The 18,720-nt window shown below is 41.1% G+C and overlaps 1 protein-coding gene across 3 annotated transcripts in view; it reads left to right on the forward strand.

Moving 5' to 3' along the window:
• Positions 1-18,720, forward strand: part of LCP1 (lymphocyte cytosolic protein 1) — a 74,184-nt gene that overhangs the window by 35,357 nt on the left and 20,107 nt on the right. For all 3 annotated transcript variants that reach the window (XM_074988031.1, XM_074988025.1, XM_074988042.1), the window contains 4 exons: positions 13,068-13,156; positions 16,098-16,261; positions 17,241-17,370; positions 17,708-17,840. In XM_074988031.1, coding sequence (XP_074844132.1) covers positions 13,090-13,156; positions 16,098-16,261; positions 17,241-17,370; positions 17,708-17,840 — 494 coding nt within the window. In that variant the 5' untranslated portion in view covers positions 13,068-13,089. The remainder of the gene's footprint in view (positions 1-13,067; positions 13,157-16,097; positions 16,262-17,240; positions 17,371-17,707; positions 17,841-18,720) is intronic.

Consider the following 18,720-nt stretch of genomic DNA (forward strand, 5'->3'; position numbering starts at 1 on the left):
AAAGACAGAGGGCCAATTAAACTGAAGTCATTCCAGAACCTATAGTAAAGTAGTATACTACAGGCAAACAACCGTAGGCTACACAAAGTTGGTTTTTTTTCCCCCTCCATTTCCAGTATTCCTGGAATAATTGATTGATTAACTTTGGACCATATTATGCTTTCAGTTTAAAAAGAAAGCTTCCCATTGAAATCAGTAAAGAAGTCCTGCATAACCAGGTGAACTGACAGCCACCACAGGCCCTGGACAAAGTGTAGGAGGGAATCTCCTTGTTCTCAGAAGGGGCAGGGGCTGGGGAAGCCAGCCCTTTGCACTGTCTGGAGCCCACCGTGCCCCAGCCCTCAAAGCCACAAGGAGGGCACAGTGGTAGTAGCCTGGAGCCCTGGGCCCCTTTGAATTGCTGGGCTATAGGACAACTGCCCCTTTCTCTTTACTTTTCCCTTTCCTCCCCTCCCCTTCATTTCAGAGGCGCTTAGTATGTCCCGGGAAGAAATCTACCAGCAGATTTTCATACTGGCTGCATCTACACTAGCAAGTTTTTGTGGTAAATGTGGCCCTTTGATAAAGAACACATGGAGCGTCTACATACAAAATGCACACTTTTCAATCCGAAATCACAAGAACGAGGCTCTTCTTCCGGAAGGCTTCTTACACTCACTGATCAGGAAGAATACCTGCTTTCAAAAGCTTCTTTCAAAAAAAAAAAAAAAAAGCATGTGGGCCCTTTTTTTGGAAAGAGCAGTCCTAATGATGCTGGATTTTTCAATCCCTGGCCCGTTCTTTCGAAAGAGCGGGAGCCATGTGGATGCTCTCTATCGAAAGAGCAGATTGATTTTTCGATCTGCTTTTTGTGTGTGGATGCATCCTTTGGAAAGAAGCTTTTTCAGGAGAGATCTTCCAGAGAACTTCTTTCGAAAAATTCCAGGAACAAAACCAAAAAAAGGACTGGTCAATATGAGAAAAATCCCTGCACAAATCCAGCTGAAACACCAAACTCAAATAAATTATCAATAGTTTATACATAAAATAGTTTGGCAGGTCTTTGTTTTACCTTCTGAAAATGTTCTGAAAGTTTAGCTCGTTATGATTATTTTCCATGCACCATGTTATTAGGTTTATACTAAATACATACAGTAATTTTCTTCTATGAATTTATATCACATAGACTGGATCCTGTTCATCTTCAGCATTGTTTAACTGAGTAAACCTCTGAGGTACATCTAACAACCCACCACCATGTATAGGGCCACCATATTTTGCAGAACCACTGTGACTCTGCTGCATGGTGATGAAGGGGTAGATTACAGACAGGCTATACTCTACTTACCTGAGATTTTTTTATACAGTCCTTCTCTGCCCTCATTAGGTGCCAAATATGTAGATTAAGCCCGCTTACTGATATCCAAAGTGGATTTTGCTGGGAGTTCTGCTCATTGCTTTCCCAGTTTCTAAGAAACCATGTGTTGGTTATTTCTATCACAGAAAAGATTTGATGGATTTAATACACAGAAGAGAAGGGCCACAACTCTGCACAACCACTGGCCAAAATTTCCTGCTAATTCCTAGAATTAGCAGCCCCTACTACAGCCCAATAGTTGGACTGTCATATGGGAAGGACAATTCCATTACCCTACGGCCTTACTGTAGCTCCCCTGTATAAAGTGTGTTTCCTTAAGCTCGGTCTAGTATCTAACATTTGGCATTAAGCACTTAATAAGTTGCATTGAGAAACAGCATCCTTTCTTGAAATGACATGAAACTAAGTTTGTGTCATGCCACCTTGCTGCCTTCCAAGGAGAGATAAATGTGTCATTTTAAGATAATGCCTTCAGATTCTCACTGTCGGAAGCAGACATGTGAAAGGCTCAGAAACAGCATCTTTATCACTCAGTGGCTCTAGTGGGGGAGCATGTAATCTTTTGGGAACAGGTATTATCATTTACTGTGGACCAACAAAGGAGTACTGTGGAAAGGTGTCTGGAGGCCATAGTGGACCACAAGCTAAATATGATTCAACAGTGTAACACTGTTATAAGAAAAGCAAACATCAGTCTGGGATGCAAGAGGGTTTATAAGCAAGACACGAGAAGTAATTCTTCCAGTCTACTCCATGTACTGATTAGGCCTCAGCTGGAGTATTGTGTCCAGTTCTGGGTGCCACATTTCGAGAAGGATGTGGACAAATTGAAGAAAGTCCAGAGAAGAGCAACAAAAATGCCAAAAGGTCTAGAAAATATGAAAATATTGAAAAATTGGGTTTGCTTAGTTGGGAGAAAAGAAGACTGTGGCGGGGAAGGAGGCAGGGGCGACATGATAGCAGTTCTCAAGTACATGAATGGTTGTTGCAAGGAAAAGGGAGAAAAATTGTCCTTAACCTCTGAGGATAGGACAAGAAGCAGTGGGCTTAAATTGCAGCATAGGCGGTTTAGGCTGGACCTTGGGGGAAAAAGTTTCCTGACTGTCAGAATAGTTGAGCACTGGAATAAATTTCTGAGGGAAGTTGTGGAATCACCACTGTTGGAGGTTTTTAAGACCACGTTACACAAACACCTGTCAGGTGTTCACTACTGCGTCCTGCCTTGAGTGCAGAGGATGGACTACATTTCTATGATTCTACGATGCTAAATAACCAATGAAGGACAAGGTGTTGCAGTGGGCCCTTTTACTTTGGGAGGTGTAGGTTCAATTTTTGCCTTAAACGGCTTGTGAAAAATCATTGAATCACATACCTAAATGACTACACAAATGGGAAGAACTGTCAGTCATTAAAGAACTTTCAGACTGAAGAAGTAGCAGTGTTGTAGGTTGGTTCTGAGGGTCATTGATGGATCAATCTAGCTTTCTGCTGTCAGCAAGATTCCTGCAGAGCTCCGCATATAAATTAAACCTGCAGCCCACTCTAGCAGACTCTCTGAGGGAAGGCTGAATTGCTAACGCTGCCTGTCCGCCCCAGCTGTGAATCCATCCTGGGTTTCCTTGTTCATGCAGAAAGATACAATTTACCTCTGACAACACTGCAGAATCTAGGGTATTAGGTACATTACAACTTGAAATAACAAAAATAGAATAGAAAATGTGTCCCAAAGAGTGAGGAAATGTTAGATGATGCTGTAATTGCATTAAATATATTTTGCTGAGCATCAACAACATTATTTTGCTCTCTCAGTTTACTGCCTTTAAGGATGTTGATTTTAAAGAAGTTAGGGCTTTTCATTTTTGTTTTTTGCCAGTGAACGGAAGACAAAAGTTGAGCAACTTTTAAGCCACAATATTGTGGCTTATACATTGATTCTTCTTTTAACATGAGATCAACTGAATAATTTCTCTTTTTTCTCTCTCTTTTTGTGTGAGAGCGAAAAAGGAAATATTACATGCCCTCCTTGCAAACATTTCTAAGGTCCAAACACATAAATACCATATTCCTACCCATACAAAATATGCTAGGTGGACACACAATCTACCCAGAATGTCTTTGCATGGGGATTGTAGCCAGTCAAAGGACCTGGAGCAAAACCATGAAGACCATGTGTCCTAGTCCCCATGGAGAGAGAAATATGCCAGGAGAAGAATATCCTAGCAGACACATTCTGATGACCATATCACCTACTCCCATAGGTGCTGGAAATAGGGTACAGGGGTGTGTTGCTTCATCCCCTGGCTTGAAGTGGTTTCCACTGTAGACAGGGTTTACCATTTGGCTCTAAACTCCCCATCCACTCCTGTAAAATTTTGTGATATCCAAGTTCACTTGGGGTACATCAGAAGATGCAAAGGTCCTTTTCACTTTTTGGTGGCTCCTTCTCAATTACCGTTGCTTAAGCTATTGCCCAGATGTGCTGCAGGCAAGGAGCATTTTCCTGATGAATTTTGGGTTGAAAACGCTCCTTGAAATTGATCAGAAAGAAATTCTAATTAAGAAGAGTGGAAAACTATCCAATAATCCTGATGGAAAGTGCTGCACACAGAAGTCAGGTCTCAGATCACTAACAGCTTGCTTAGGGCAAGGAAGAGTATGGAGAACAGGAGTTAAAGGGGATCTAACACTGCCAGAGAAAACAGTTCTGTGTTGTCAGCAGGTGGATGGGGAGTGATCAGTTTTGGGTCTTCCTTCTACTGCTCTGAATGCTCTATTTCCCAGGGATGATGTACTCCATGCAGCCTAAGTGTGAGAAAAAAAATTTAGAAGGAGTTGAAAATTTGAGAGACAAGGGACACACCCAATTCTCCCATCTCTGTTTCCCACAGTGCAATAGTGTCACAACATTCGCGAGGGTTCCATGTTCAGAACCCTTGTGAATGTTGATTTTCACTAATATGGGTGCCCCAGAGCCCTGAGGAAGCAGCAGCTGCCAGCGCTCCCCACCCAGAGCCCTGGGGAAGTAGCGGTTGCTGGCGCTCTGGCCCCAGAGCCCCGGGGAAGGGGTGGCTGCAGGCAGTCCCTCCCGAGCCCCCGGGAAGCGACATTTGCGAATAATTGAATTCATGAATGTTGCCCTTGCGAATGTCATGACCTTACTGTACCCTATTAAAAATAGTACTATTAAGAAAGTGAAGCCTCAGTGGGATAAGAAGTGTGTGGGAAAAATTATTTCTTAAACAATTCCAGCACCTTAAATCATTACTGAGCTGATAAATACCATTCAAATATGTATTGATGAAATTTAATGTCGCCTCATAAGATTTGCCGTTTTGCTTCAGGAAAAAAGTGTACTTTTACTTAAAGTGAATAGATAGATCTTCATGGGTTTCATTCTAGTGCCTGTGATAAACCACAAAATGGAAGAGCTTGTGAAACAAGAGCTTTTAGTTACCAATTTAGTACGAATTATGAAAGCATTGCGTATTTAATGACTCGACTATTTATTATTTATATTTCACCCTGAGAGCACATTTACTTTGCCAAGTAATGTGTAATAATTCATGAGATTACCATACTTTTCAGCTCTTTTTAACTATGGCCTTATAATCAGAAGAAATGACAGAATATTAATTCTGATGTGCATCAATTTAGTGGTGACATTTCGTGCCTCATTCTCAGTTTCAAGAGAGTTGTTTTTGTTCTTCCATTACATCCTAGGCAGAAAATGGTATGTCATTAGATCTGTTAAAACATCCATGATATAGCTGTTCCTTTAGAGGATGGGGTCAACTGAAAACCAGACAAATTATGGATGTAATGTTGAGTAGTAAGAGAGAGAGAGCCGTGTTAGTCTGTATTCTAACAAAACAAACCAGCAGTCATGTAGCACTTCAAAGACTAACAAAATAATTTATTAGGTGATGAGCTTGCATGGGGCAGACCCACTTCTTCAGATGTGTTATGTTAAATACAGCAACAATAAGGGTAATGGCTTTTCAGAAGCTATTTAAGCATAAGTTTGTCAGCATTCCCAGCACACAGGGTGAGACTGTATTTTTAAATAAAGGAACACACAAAACAACATTCATATACGGTTAAGAAGGTGGAGCAAGAATGCATTTTCACACTTTACTCCTTTATTGCAACATGAGCAATGCTTTGCAGGCAAATAAGAAGACAAGGCCACAGACCTAAGTAACCTACAGCTTAGATGTCCCTCTGCTACCTTAAATTCAATCTATTCAAAACACAATTTTGCGCCTCTCTTATTAATCTGTTCCACTTACTTCTGTCTCTTTCTTACTGTTGACAATCCCACTGTTTTCCTCATCTCCCCAGCATGTAACCTGAGGTCCTCATCAACTCCTGCGTCTCCTTTCTTTGAATGGAAGTTCTTGCTATGCCCCTTCTTTTCATTCTCTCTAATGGCCCCGAGCTCCGCCATTTATATTGCTCTCATCCTAGATCATACCTTGCACGTTCTTCACTTGGATTAACCTTGCCCTGCCTGACACCTCTCCAGTCTTTCCAAAACAACTGCTCTTTGTGCTATTTTCCTTTCCCACTGCTTCAGCCACAACTGTCCCTCCTTAAATCTCTTCACTGATCTTCTAACATGTCAGGAAGCCCTTCCTAATCCCTCCCACTCCTACTTCACTACTGTCATTTATGTCCACTCCCTCTTATAGTCACTCTTCATGTGCCCTTTGCTCCTCTTCAGTTACGCTCCTTTCTCTTACCTTAGCTTTATACCTTGTCTCATGCTGCCCCTATTCCTGAAGAAATTTGCTAGGTCTTGGCAGCCAATTACCCCCTCGAACTCTAACCTCCTAACCCTCTAGCCCAGTTCTCTTCTCCCTTGGATCCTCAAAGCCTGTTTCTCTCAGGAATCCTTCCTGCCTTGTTTACCTCACCAGTACTCTCCCCACACCCTCCTTTGCCTGAACTATGCCTTGCCTTTGTTTGCTCTGTCCACCTCTCTTGTCTGACCTACACAACAAACTCTTTGGAGCAGGGAATGTATCTTAATGTAAAGTTTTATACGGTATAGCAAACATTCACAGTGCAATGTGAATGACTCGATATGAGGTTATTCAGTTTCAGATGGAGTTGTTGGTCTCCAAGCAACCCCATTATCTGGGAAATAAATGGAGTCTCATTTTCCAGAGTTCAAACCAGTGACAGTCCAGTTCTGGAAGTTCTTATGGCACTTTGAGATATCGGCTGCTAAATGGATGCATGTCCTCTTGACTAGGAGGTCTAGAAGGCACCTACTGGGCCTGATCCTCCACCCCATTATGCAGAAGTAATTTACAATACTGAGTGATTTTATTTTTAAACAATATCTAAGTACCCCATTAGTTAAACAATACCTGCAATTACTGTTTACTGGTACAGCCATTTTCAAGCTTCCTTATTCTGTTAAGCAAGTAGAAAATGTTTATCCCTATTGCTTAAGGTACACTAGTATCAGTTCTCCTTTTCTCAGTGCATTTGATTTAACCACTTCAGATAATTTCCGAAAAGTGACAGTAACTCTTAACTATAAACCATTGTGCCGTAAGTTACAAAACTTGTTGGACTCGTCAACAAATTAGAACGTCTGTTGGCATCTTTCCAAAATAAATTACATTGACATTAACACAAAATGTTTCCCTTATGCTAAAAACCTATTGGACAAGATTCTGCGCTCTGTTCAATTTGTGAAGGTTAGGCCCGTCAATAGCTATTATGTAAGATGGTTAGGTACGGTGTCCCTAGCCTCTGTTTGTCGGAAGCTGAAAATGGGTGACAGGGAGGGATCCCTTGGTGACTGCCTGTTCTGTCCATTCCCTGTGTGGCACATCACTTTGGCCACTGTTGGATGATAGGACAATGGTATAGATGGACTTTTGGTCTGACCCAGTATGGCCGTTTTTATGTAGTTCTTCTTTACTGAGTAAATCTGGCCAATTGTGAGACTATAAATATTAATGCTAGAGATGTAGTTCTTTTATTCCCTTTATTTCAATCTCTTACCAAGTTGGGGTTACAAGTAATTTTTTAAACAGCATAGGAGTGGTGATTCATGAGGGACTTTACTGTTGACTGTATGTGAATATTGTGTTGTTATGTATTTGTCATGAGGTATTAAGCAGTGATGCTAACTCAGAAGTATGAAATTTCTCACTTTTTGCGAGCAAAAGTTCCTCCTGGACTAGGAAATTCCCTCCATGCAAAAATAAAGTGCTAAGTGTCTTCTTCAAGTTGTTTTGATTATTTTTGTCCACTTTGCGGCTTGATGAGTTGCACTGCTCCCTTCAGCACTGGGATCAACTTGAATTCAGGAAAGCATAAAGACCATTATGTACATATGCACGCTTTACATACAAAATAGGCCAACTTATCGTACACCTCTTAGAAGCCTATGCATATCGTATGGACCATCTCTTTTGCTGCTCCAGCACCCCAGGCTTACGTATAGATCAACATTCATGTATCTTATGCGTGCACCTAAAGGTGCATCTACAATGGTACATGAATAAATGGACATAAATCAGACATCAGGAGCAGTAACGTACAGAAGCCTGTGGGTGAACATTTCAGTCTCCCTGGACACTCAGTAGCAGATTTAAGAGTGGCAGTCCTGAAACAAAGAAATTTCAAAAAGCAAATGGAGAGAGAAATCTCTGAGCTGCAATTTATTTGCAAATTTGACTCCATTAACCAAGGATTAAACAGAGACTGGGATTGGCTCGCAGCTTACAAAAACAGCTTCTCTGCCCTGGGTGCTAATGTCTCCCCATTAGACTCTGACAAAGGCTCACATCCCCCTGTCTAATCTGACTTGTTTTTTCCTCTTTTGATAAGTACTATTGATACTGGGACATTTCCACCTTGCTGAATAGACCTTGTCAGCTGTGGCCCTCCCTCTTACTGGGACCCCACTCTTTAAATACCACTCTGAAACCACCACCCCCACTCATGCATCTGATGAAGTGGGCCTTTGCCCACAAAAGCTTATGCTCCAAAATATCTGTTAGTCTATAAGGTGCCACAAGACTTCTTGTTGTTCTCAAAGCTACAGACTAACACGGCTACCTCTCTGATAACGGTACATATGTTTATGCCTATGCAGTACAGCATGTTTGTATATGGATACATATGAAGTAGCATTCATTGAACTCCTATGCACATGTATTTAACAAATGAGCATGATTTTCCTATGCATGAATTTGCATTAACAGGCCTACTTACGTATTGTTTGAAGATTCTTTGTTCTTTCTGGATTTTGGAGGCTAGCTGGGAATTAGGTCAACCCAGTGATTGATTTGTTTTAGATTGAACATGTTCACGAGGCACTGAAAACTGCATATATTTAATAAATAAAGTTATTTTGGCTTGGCATGAATTATTTGTATTTTGTAATATGCCTAAAAATATTGCATGCTAGGTTCTATCTGTGTACCATCTTGTATTTAATGTGAATAAATTGGAACTTCATTTACAGGTCTACTTACATTTTACATTTCATTTGGTCATGCTGCAGGATTTTGGAGGGTGACTGGGGTTCAGATTTATACAGTGACTTAAAGTAACAGTATAGTCTCAGATTGCATGTTGTCACTCGTCACGAACGGAAATGATATTGAATTGGAAGGGCATCAATAGCAGATATTCAACAAGTGATTCCAATGAAACATAAGCCTAGCCCTGCCCGTGCCCAATGGTTCAGTGCTTCCTGTTTGACTTGTATGAGTGCATTATAGATTATACTCATGGAAAAATTTGAACTCCTTTCAGAATCATGAAAATTAGCCTATGTCTTTATTATATGGTGGTTTTTCCCTCCGGAGACAAAATGTTCCCTTTTTCCCTCAGATTCTGAAAATATGGCCAAAATTTCCTCAGGGAGGGAAAATTCCCTCCATTTGGCATCACTGGTATTAAGGTGCCCAGCTTCACAACTTAACAGTTATGTGATTTGCAAATCCCACAATAGAGTTATGTCATTGGCAATTTAGGGTTAAATGACAAAAGTAGAATCTGGGGACCTAATTTTGCCTGCACACTGGGGTAAATTGGGAGTAACTCCATGGAAGTTGGTGGTTAAATGGGATATCAGGTACTAGGCTCAACTGGCTGGAATGAAAAGGTACAGACAGATTGAGAATATAGTAAAAATTCCACAAAGGTATGTGTGCTGGAAGGGACTCTAACCTTGGGCCAGAACTTTAACTTATCTGCTCAGTTTCCCATCCTTAAAATAAGGCTGATAATATTGAATTCACAGTGTTTTATGAGGATTAATAGCAGTGTAACCTGTGCCTATGACAGCTGTTATTAACAGGCTGCATTGTACTTAACTGACTAAATTCTCCATCAGCACATTTGGGCACAATACCATTGCTTTCAATGGGACTCTTTATGCTGGTGGTGAACATGACCAAGCAGTTGTAACTGAATTGTGTGATTGTAAGAATGTGCTATTATCGTTGTTTATATTGTCTGTTGAACTGTGGAATAATCTTCCTGGAGCAGTATTATACATCATATTGCTTGAGAGAGAATCTTGACTGGATAGTGTAACATTCATTGAAAAATGGATTAATGAGATGCCCTAATAAATCTTTTCCATGATTTTCTCTCCAAAAGGTCCCTAGTAGTAATACTTCTAAATACTATTCATAGTATCATTTCTTTTACATAGTTCCCAGAGGTTCAGTGGTACTCAGCCCTATATAAGCACAAACACACAGTCCCTGCCTTAAAAAATAATTACAATCTTATGCATATTGTGTTACTTCATCTTTTCTATGGATGATGCTTCAGCACAGTCTGAGCAAGATGAGCCAGCTTTTTCCTGTGATGAAAATATCTTTTAATTCTAGTCTAGATCTTGCAGAGTTTAGGCAGCTAAACTATGCTGCCGTAGGGACAAACAGGATGAAAGAACCAATCACATTTTATTGCCTTTGGCTTTATTTTTAATCCATTTCTATAAAGAGTTCTTTTATACCATAAATCAATGCATAAATTCAGGAAACCATTAAACCTAAAATCCAGATAAATGCTGCCTAAACCTATGGCTACACTGCAGCCCTATTTCTCAATAAGATCTTTTGGAACAGCTATTTCAAAATATCGTATGTTGAAATAACACAACCACGAAGAAAATGCATTTTGAAATAGTACCCAGCTATTTCAAAATAGCATTTCCAGGTCATAGTGCTATTTTGAAATAGTGCCATTGTAACCCATTGTGGCTTATTTTGAAATAGTGCTATTCTGTGTCTTAATAGCGACTATTTCAAAATAGTATCAAAACAAAAAAGCAGTCAAGTAGCACTTTAAAGACTAATGAAAGAATTTATTAGGTGAGCTTTCGTGGGACAGACCCACTTCTTCAGACCATAGCCAGACCAGAACAGACTCAATATTTAAGGCACAGAGAACCAAAAATAGTTATCAAGGTGGACAAATCAGAAAAAAAATTATCAAGGTGAGCAAATCAGAGAGTATACGGTCAGAAGAGGGGGAGTCAAGAATTAGATTAAGCCAAGTATGCAAATGAGCCCCTATAATGACTCAAAAAATTCCCATCCCGGTTCAAACCACGTGTTAACGTGTCGACAGGATGGGAATTTTCTGGGTCATTATAGGGGCTCGTTTGCATACTTGGCTTAATCTAATTCTTGACCCCCCTTCTGCCCCTCTGCTCTCTGATTTGCTCATTTGCTTATTTTGGAATAACTAGGTAGTGTAGCCGTAGCCTAATTGTTATGCTAACAGTAGTCAGCAGTTGTTTCAAGTATCATCAGTATTTTTCAAATATCCTTGGCTATCTTTTACAAAACAATACAAATATTTGTAATCTGGGCATTCTCATGACGTTATTTTGTTTTGGTTTTGGTTTTGGTTTGTTTTTTTAAAGGTCTGGAGTGGTTTTAATGAATTCTCTTTTGATTCTTTCCTAAATTAGGGAAATGCAACTTTGGCACTGTTCTCCAATCCTTTAAGTAGGCCCGTACTGTTTTCTTCTCTACTTTAGTGCTTACATTGTTTTGTGAATCATATTTTTCCATCAGTGCCTCAGGACCAACCAAGATTGGGGCCCCATTGTGTCGAGTAGTGTATGAACCCAGAACTATATAGCTCATCTCTGCCACAAAGAGATTACGTTATAAGGAGACAGGGCAAGAGCAGAGCAGGACAATACTAATGCCATCGTAATATGGAATGACCCTTCAGCAGTGCATTGAGTGATACGGTAAATGTCTTTCACGAGCGTAACTGAATCTTTCACCTCTGTGCAGCATTCTCAGTGGTATCAGAATAAGGGCACAATCACAGTTAGAAACAAATCCTTCCTTGAGTTGTATGATTGTACTGAGAGGGAGAGGTCTCAACATGCCCCTTTCTCCCACAATGTGCTGGTAAAACAATAGGGCAACAGTTTCAACCTCGAGCTGAGGAGAGCGCTAAAATGGAGGCCCTGTTATGACATCTGCCAGCATATTGCAGTCAAAGCTAGCTGGAAGACCCAAGTAGGCCCTTAGTATATAAGCTGCAAGGTGAAACGTTCACTAATTGGTGGTCCAGCCTGCCTCCACCCGCCACAGTAGCAGCAAATGTTTCCTGCCATGTGTTTGTCCCCAAACATCCTGTGCTATCCTGACCCACACTTCCATGATGCTTTGGGTATTCCTGAATGTCCAGTGTCAGTCCGTTCTTTCTCTCCACAGAGCAGTGAAGGCAAGTGAGGATGGGATTTAGGTATCAAAAGTATTCACCAGCCTTGACAAGCATCTTGGGTGGAACTTTGGCAAAACGGTTGCACTTTGGCAGCAAATCAGTCTGGGCTTGCGTCTATGGCAGCAGCTCTCAAACTGTGGGTTACAACCCCAAGGAGGGTCATGACCCCATTTTTAAGGGTTGTCTAAGACTCACTAGAGCCCAGGTCGAAGCTGAAGCCAAAGCCTGACTCCCACCACAAATGATGGCAGGGCTCAAGGTACATGTTTTCTGCCTGGGACTGAAGCCCTGGGGCTTCTGATTTGGTCCTCCCCCATTGGGGCAATGGTGCCCCGGGGGCCTCAGGCTTCTGTCTCCCTCTCCTGGGGTTGTGTGGTAATTTTTGTTGTCAGAAGGTGTTTGTGATGCAATGAAGTTTGAGAATCCATGACCATGGGGTCACAAAAGGTCACCTGTTATATACACTTCCAGACGCAAATGGAAACTGTTGTCAATTATGAAGAATGATGCAGTGTCTTTGTCAGCACTTCTAAGTAAATGTGCTTTGAACTTCTAAGGCTACAGTTACACTAGCAAGTTTTGCTGGCAAAACCCCTGTTTTGTCAACAAAACTCGTGGAGCGTGCGCACACAAAATGGGATTAGTCTACAGTATCTCGACAAAACTCAGTACTTTTGCCGGGAGTGTTCTGCCTCAAAACCGTGAGGCATGGACACTTTTGGGGGTGGGGCTTCTCTCGACAGACAGGGCTTCCAGAACAACAGGCAGCCTTCTCTACTGTGCTTCTGGGTGCCTGTTTTGTCGAGGGAGTGGCTGGGTAGTCTGGCTCTCCTGATTGGCTTTTGTGTGTGGCCGCACTCATTTTTGTCAGGAAATCTCTTCTGACAGTGACTTCCGTCGACAGAGTGCTGTAGTAACCGTAGCCAAAGTCTTAAAAATAAAAGGCACAGACTAATAACTTGTTTTCCTACAGACTTGTCATTCAAAGAAGTAAAATGGCATCGACAACACACATCTCAGAGGAGGAGATGGCAGACCTAAGAGAGGCTTTCCGCAAAGTTGGTGAGTACAGTTAGCATGTAAGATACTGCACTAGGTGAAGTTGTATTGTATCTCTGTACTGACCAGCTTCAGTTAAAAGAGCCATGCTTCAATTCTGTTGTTCTGTGACGTGGAAACTGTATGATAAATACTCTCCATGCAGAACAAGTGTAGCCCTTTTCAAATAAAACTATGTTACCCTGCCACAGCTTTCTGGAAGTACACTATTAGCATTCCTTTCTGAGTGAAGATAGTAGGAGGTTGCAAGACCAGTTTTATGAAGTAATTTGGAAATTTTTTTTAAAATGAGACATGACACATTTTAAAGCATTTTCTCCAAAAACATTTATTTGAGGCAAACTACTGAGAAGACAGCACAAGGATTTTTGATATAGCATAATAAATACATTGGTTCATATCTCCTAGGAGAACTGAAACAAAGGCAAATTGAAAAACAAAACAAAAACAAACAAAAAAATCCCAATGCCTTACATGTCCAGCCTTGATCCTTTTGTACTTGGGTGTTTTTTTAAAATTCATATCCCTTCTCAATTTTTGAGCACCATTATATTATTCTCTGCTTACACTGGTTCATCTTTCTTCCCTGATTCTGATTCCCATTTCTGTCTCTTATAGCTCAGTTACTCTCTGATTTGATCTGAGTCTTATTTCCAGGTCTGAAGAAGTGGGTCTGTCCCATGAAAGCTCATGATCTAATAAATTATATTGTTCGTCTTTAAAGTGCTACAGGACTGCTTTTTTGCTTTTTTTTATTCTCTGCCATTAAGCCCTTTCATTGCTACGAAGTCCTGCTCCCATATCTTCTTTTTTCTAGGTTCTGGTCTCTGAAATATTTTCTGTTTCCACTCTAAGACGGAAATTGAAAGGTCACTCTTCACAATCCCATACTAACCCATATTTCTGTTGCTAAGAAGACTCTGTGGTTTTGCTGCATACGGCCTGCTTAATTTCCAGCTCAAGTTAGGAAATTACAACATACTGGCTACATCTACACTAGCACACTATGTCGAAGTAGCCTATTTCGACGTAAGAACATCGAAATAGGCTACTTCAACGTATATTGTCTACACGTCCTCCGGGGCTGGTTTTGTCCACGGTCAACGTCGAAGTAGTGACGGAGAACATCGAAAGAAGCCGCCCTGGAAGGAAATGTGGAGCGTCCATGCACACAAGCGCTCCCCGTCGAAATAAGGGGCCAACAAAGCCCCAAGCCGCTCCCTTAAAGGGCCCCTCCCAGACACACTCAGCCTGCACAGCATGAGATCCACAGAGCTGACAACCGGTTGCAGACCCTGTGAACGCAGCATGAACCCCCAGCTGTAGCAGCAGCGGCCAGAAGCCCTGGGCTAAGGGCTGCTTCACGCAGTGACCATAGAGCCCCACAGGGGCTGGACAGAGCCATGGAGGACCCCGCTATTTCGAAGTTGCGGGACGCAGCTCATCTACACACGCCCTACTTAGACATTCAACATCGAAGTAGGGCACTATCCTATCTTCAGATGGGAATAGCGATTTCGATGTCTAGCCGCCTAACATCGATTTCAACGTCGAAATAGCACACGACGCGTGTAGACGCAACACGTGCTATTTCGATGATGTGCCAGCTACTTCGAAGTAGCCGGCTAGTGTAGATGCACCCACTTTGAAATCTCTCTCTGAGCAAATGAAGACTACAAAATGAAATTTGGGACTATATGCCCGCTGAGAGTATAACAGCATTTTTTTTTACAAATAAACTGTTAACATTTTCATATGTCACAGATGAAATCTGTCTACTTGACATCTAAATAGTTTCATAATATAACCCCCCTCAATTCCTCACAAATCACAATGGGCTGTGGCAAGACTGAAATAGAATTTTTCAAAGTCCACAGAGTGCTGCATTTTGACAGTCGATGGCTAAACATTTGCATGTACAGGACGCCTACCAGTATCCTAAACAAAATGAGAGACAATGAAAGAATGGGACAATATCTGGAATAGTCATATTTCTGTTATTATTTGCCTGCTCCTTTTACTGTCACGGAAACCACTTAGAGAAATAACCTTGTTTTACTCCCTTTTGCCCATTTGTGTAATTTGTGCATTTGAGAGCACTTTGCAGATAGTCAGTTTTGTGTATTTTCAGACATGTTCCTAAAGACAGGGTAATCTCTTCCTAACTCACACTCTCATTTTGGCTACGTCTACAGTAGCCAAAAACTTCGAAATGGCCATGCAAATGGCCATTTCGAAGTTGACTAATGAAGCGCTGAAATACATATTCACCACCTTATGAGCATGCGGGCAGCCGCGGCACTTCGAAATTGATGCAGCTCGCCACCACGTGGCTTATCCAGACAGGGCTCCTTTTCGAAAGGACCCCACCTACTTCGAAGTCCCCTTATTCCTATGAGCAGATGGGAATAAGGGGACTTCGAAGTAACCGGGGTCCTTTAGAAAATGAGCCCCGTCTGGACGAGCCGTGTCAATTTCGAAGTGCCGTAGCCACCCGCATGCTAATGAGGCACTGAATATGTATTTCAGTGCTTCATTACTAAACTTTGAAATGGCCATTTGCCTGGCCATTTCAAAGTTTTTGGCTAGTGTAGACACGGACTTTGGGTCTTGATGTAGTAGAATACAGCTAATAACTTTCGGTTTCAAGTTCATTTTATTTATTTTATAAAAACCATTAATTCAGTGTAAATTCAATAAATCCAAACTATAAATACATCTACATATTGTGCTGCTACTGTAACATATATCCAATTACATGCAAATTCTTTTATCTTTTTTGTTTAATGGCCATTATAAACTTTCCCTTTGGTTGAAAAAGTCACTAAAATTATTAAAAATAATTTATTATATTTTTGTTATAAGGTTAAAAATCATTACACTGAAAAAATAACACTTTTGGAATATAGACAGGTTAATCAAGCTGCTTTTTTTTTCATTACAGACATTGATGGAAATGGTTTCATAAGCAGCAGTGAATTAACAGAACTGTTCAAAGCAGCCAATCTGCCTCTGCCAGGATATAAAATCAGAGAAATCACTCAGAATTTGATGTCCACAGGAGATCAAAACAACGATGGCAAAATCAGCTTTGATGAATTTATTTCAGTGAGTAAAATTTTGTTTTGGAGAAATTTGTCTAAAAAGAAGTGCAGGGGAGAAAACAGCCTAACTTTCAAAACAAGAGTTGGTCAGAAATTTTTTGTCAAAGGCTACAGATACACCACAATGCTTTGTTGACAGAAGTCACTGTTGGAAGAGATTTCCTGACAAAACTTCTGTAGACAGAGTGCTGCCACTCATAAAAGCAAATCGGGAGAGCACTCTGCTCTGTTGAGAGAGCGGCTGAACTGCCTAGCTTCTCTCTCGACAAAACAGGCAACCGGAAGCTCAGCAGACAGGGCTCCCCATTGTTCTGAATGCCTGGTCTGTCCAGAGAAGGCCCCCCGCAAAGTGTCCACACAGCTTTTTTGTCAACAGAATCTGTCAACAGCGGCATTATGCCTCATGGCTTTGAGGCAGAACTCTGCTGGCTAACGTGCTGAGTTTTGTTGACAAACCATTAACAAAACGCGTTTTGTGTGTGGATGTTCCACCCATTTTGTTGACAAAATCAGGGTTTTGTTGGCAAAACTCGCTAGTGTAACTGCAGCCAAAGTTATTTTTCAGTGGTAACACAGTTTCCACAAACTGAAATTAAAACAGATGTTGAAGTACTGGAATTTCCTGCAGGAGGGGAATTCCAGAATTTCACCTTCAGTTGTTGAAAACTCAAACTTCTAAGGACTTGTCTCAAGAATGCAAGACTCTGTAGTTTCCTAGTACTCTTTAATTTCCTATTAATTAGTTAAAATATATTAAAAATTATAAGCTCTTGGTCTTGCAAAGGCAGCCAAAACTCTTCGTGCAGAATACCCATTCAAGTAATTATTATTACAGATTATTTGTATTATTTATTATAGTGTTCTGTTATGAAAAAAAAACCCAGAGGAAAACACGGTCTCAGGGAACTCACAACCTAAAAGCTCCTAGTTTTACTCTAGTTTTAGAGCCTGCCATTTTAAAATTGCTCTCTTTCTTTTGAAAGATATTCCATGGCCTGAAAAGCACAGATGTCGCTAAAACCTTTAGAAAAGCAATCAATAAAAAGGAAGGGATTTGTGCTATTGGTGGAACTTCAGAACAGTCCAGTGCTGGAACCCAGCATTCTTATTCAGGTATGTAAAGTTAATTGATGTTGGTAGTGGTGGCTAATAAATGGTCCCCTTGAGATAATTTCAGAACTGGGTCTTTGGGCTTGGGGAATTGCAGTGTCAGTAAGGATGACATAGAATAGCAATATTAAGGACAAATTGTATAAAAGGATAAGTAAGAGCAGGATTTTGGCCAAAAAACAGCCTCCTTTATTTCAAATAATTGTTTGGGTCTCAGATAGAATAGGTTAGCATCAGAAAAGTTACCAAACTGTTTTTAGCAAGACATGAGATTTTCACGTCAAGAGAATTGGTAAAACTTTTAGGCTGTGTGTTGATAGGTCTGATCTTTTGCTTGCAGAGGAAGAAAAGTATGCCTTTGTGAATTGGATTAACAAAGCCCTAGAGAATGATCCTGATTGCCAGCATGTGCTCCCAATGAATCCAGACACTGATGATCTCTTCCAGGCAGTTGGTGATGGCATCGTGCTTTGGTAAATATCATCCATGTTTCCATACAGTTAGGCCCGGGTCCTGTGAAAACTGACGCACGTGCTCACTTTGAAGTGTGTGAGCACTTGGGTTGGTTTTACAATTAGACATGGATATAATTCCTTGCAGGAGTAGGGCCCTACTGAGTCTTTCCCCTTTCCTTTACGAGATGGTGAGCTTTTGCAAACTACTGCTTATCTTTGAAAAATAGATACTTTATGTGTTAAAAGAGACTGTCCCTGTCCATTAAAATCAGGGGAGAAATAATGGATCCAACAGAAGTGAGCCTGAGCAGAGAATGAGTAAAAACTGAATAAGCACCTCAGACTATCGAACCCAGTGAGTTTTATATACTTATTTGCATATCTGATATTACACAGTATAGGCCAAATCCTGAAGCTCTCACCCAGTCCTTAGTTACGTACAATTCTTATATAGGATTAGTTGGAGATTTAGATGAAAAAAGACTTTAAGACTTGGCACAAAAGAAAGTTTGCTTAAAATAAGAACAGAATAACAGAATAAGGCTACGTCTACATGTGCCCCAAACTTCGAAATGGCCATGCAAATGGCCATTTCGAAGTTTACTAATGAAGCGCTGAAATGCATATTCAGCGCTTCATTAGCATGCGGGCGGCAGCCGCGCTTCGAAATTGAAGCTCCTTGCCGCCGCGCGGCGCGTCCAGACGGGGCTCCTTTTCGAAAGGACGCCTCCTACTTCAAAGTCCCCTTATTCCAATGAGCTCATGGGAATAAGGGGACTTTGAAGTAGGCGGCATCCTTTCGAAAAGGAGCCCCATCTGGACGCGCCGCGCGGCGGCAAGGAACTTCAATTTCGAAGCGCGGCTGCCGCCCGCATGCTAATGAAGCGCTGAATATGCA

Source organism: Carettochelys insculpta, chromosome 1 (assembly GCF_033958435.1).
Source record: "Carettochelys insculpta isolate YL-2023 chromosome 1, ASM3395843v1, whole genome shotgun sequence".
Lineage (NCBI taxonomy): Eukaryota > Metazoa > Chordata > Testudines > Carettochelyidae > Carettochelys > Carettochelys insculpta.